The sequence below is a fragment of the Babylonia areolata genome, chromosome 20, assembly GCF_041734735.1.
Source record: "Babylonia areolata isolate BAREFJ2019XMU chromosome 20, ASM4173473v1, whole genome shotgun sequence".
Classification (NCBI taxonomy): Eukaryota; Metazoa; Mollusca; class Gastropoda; order Neogastropoda; family Buccinidae; genus Babylonia; species Babylonia areolata.
Window position 1 is genome coordinate 38,296,358 of NC_134895.1, and position 2,500 is coordinate 38,298,857.

Sequence of the window (2,500 nt, forward strand, 5' to 3'; positions counted from 1 at the left end):
AGAAGAAGAAGAAGAAGAAGAAGAAGGAGAAGGAGGAGGAGGGGAAGAAGAAGAAGAAGAAGGAGGAGGAGAAGGAACAACAAGAAAGCTACACAGAACCCCCGTCCCCCCCACCCACCACTACACCCCCACCACCCACCCCACCCACCACAACACCTCATCAATCACTCACGGCAGCCAGGCCGGTGGGGGTCAGGATGCCGCTGGGGTGCTCGGCCAGGAGGAAGCCCACGCGGGTCGTGGAGTCGAAGTTCTCCTCGATCCAGGCCTTCTCCTTGAGGATCTCGGCGTCGTCCGGCACCCACAGCTTGTCCGGGTCCGTCACCTCCGTGAAGCGGAGCAGGCCTAGCCCGCACAGCGCCACCGCCACCAGGCAGCCCAGGATGTAGCGCCACGGGTGACGCCCTATGCTCTGACCCAAACTGTGGCACAGCGATAGGAGGAGGAGGAGGAGGAGGAGGAGGAGGAGGAATAAAGTCGTTTATCTAACTTTGCGAAACAACTGACAATGAATGACAAAAAGTCAATAACATTGTGGTCAAAGTTCTCAGTCACTCTGTGATCGACACACTTTTTCGTGCGGGTAAGAAAGGCTTCATCAAATCACAGTCAAAAATTATATATCATATATATATATATATATGCTTAATTGTCACATTACTGAAGGAAATGACTTACAGAGCAACAGGGCACAACAAGTGACAGTGGTGATATTGATGACAATGATCGTGTTGGTAAAACAACAACTACAACTACTGCTGCTGCTGCTGCTGATGATGATGATGATAATGACTAACAGCCACAACACAGACCCCAACACTCCATGACATCCTAGGATGCAGCACCACAGGTGACGCCCTACGTGCCCTGGTCCAGTCAAGGGAACACACAGAGAGACTGTGACAGCGGTCACGATAATGTTGAGGTTGAGGTTGGTGTTGATACTACTGAGGGTTGCTGCTGCTAATGATCATGAAACAGCCTGTGCTCTGACTGCAACCCACTGATGATAATGTTGAGGCTTAGGTTGAGGTTGAGGTTGATGTTGATACTACTACTGCTAATACTTATAATAATAATAATAATAATAATACTGCTGCTGTTAATACTACTACTGCTGATCATGGTGATGATGATGATGATGCTACTCCTGCTGCTGCTGCTGCTGCTGCTGCTGCTGATGATGATGATGATAAAAACAGCCGACACAGAGCTAACACTCCATGACATCCCATGATGTAACACCAAGGGTGACGCCCCATGCTCTGGCCCAACCTGGGGCACATACACAGACAGAGTGAGAGATGGTGATAAGAGTAATGATAATGTTGAGGTTGATGCTGATGTTGATACTACTGCTGCTACTGCTAATAACAATATTAGTACTACTACTACTACTACTACTACTACTACTGCTGCTGCTGCTGCTGCTGCTGCTGCTGATTCTGCTACTACTGCTGCTGCTATACTACTACTGCTACTGCTGCTACGACTGCTACTACTATTGCTGTTGCTGCTGCTACTGCTGCTACGACTGCTACTACTACTGGTGCTGTTGCTGATGATGCTACTACTACTGCTGCTGCTACTACTACTGCTGTTGCTGCTGCTGCTGCTGCTACTGCTACTACTACTGCTGCCACTACTACTGCTGTTGCTGTTGCTACTACCACTGCTGCTACGACTGCTGCTACTACGACTGCTGCTGCTGCAAATGAAGATAATAACAGCCAACACATGCCCATCACTCCTCGACATCCCAGGATGTAGCGCCACGGGTGACACACCCTATACTCTGACCCAGTCTGGGGCACAGCGATAGGAGGAGGAGGAGGAGGAGGAATAAAGTCGTTAATCTAACGTGCGAAACCGCCGACAATGAATGCAAAAAAGTCAAAAACGTCAACGTTCTCAGTCACTTTGGGATCGACACAGTTTCGTGCAGGTACGGGAGGCTCCATCACATGACAGTCAAAAATTATATGCTATATGATTGCCACATATGATAATGTAAATGATGATGTTCTTCTTCTTCTTCTTCTTCTGCGTTCACTCGTATGCACACGAGTGGGCTTTTACGTGTATGACCGTTTTTACCCCCGCCATGTAGGCAGCCATACTCCGTTTTCGGGGGTGTGCATACTGGGTATGTTCTTGTTTCCATAACCCACCGAACGCTGACATGGATTACAGGATCTTTGACGTGCGTATTTGATCTTCTGCTTGCATATACACACGAACGGGGTTCAGGCACTAGCAGGTCTGCACATACGTTGACCTGGGAGATCGTAAAAATCTCCACCCTTTACCCACCAGGCGCCGTCACCGTGATTCGAACCCGGGACCCTCAGACTGAAAGTCCAACGCTTTAACCATTCGGCTATTGCGCCCGTCAATGATGTTGATAAAACTACTTCTTCTACTACTACTACTACTGTTGCTGTAACTGAAACTGTTGCTGCTGCTGCTGCTGCTGCTACTTCTACAGCTACTACTACTA

General features: G+C 48.7%; 1 protein-coding gene and 1 long non-coding RNA gene across 3 annotated transcripts in view; one reads left to right on the forward strand and one right to left on the reverse strand.

The window, feature by feature from the left end:
- Positions 1-2,500, forward strand: part of LOC143295486 (uncharacterized) — a 365,664-nt gene that overhangs the window by 45,260 nt on the left and 317,904 nt on the right. The gene's annotated exons all lie outside the window — the stretch shown is intronic.
- Positions 1-2,500, reverse strand: part of LOC143294967 (patched domain-containing protein 3-like) — a 46,418-nt gene that overhangs the window by 35,138 nt on the left and 8,780 nt on the right. For both annotated transcript variants that reach the window (XM_076606495.1, XM_076606494.1), the window contains exon 3: positions 173-422. In XM_076606495.1, coding sequence (XP_076462610.1) covers positions 173-422 — 250 coding nt within the window. The remainder of the gene's footprint in view (positions 1-172; positions 423-2,500) is intronic.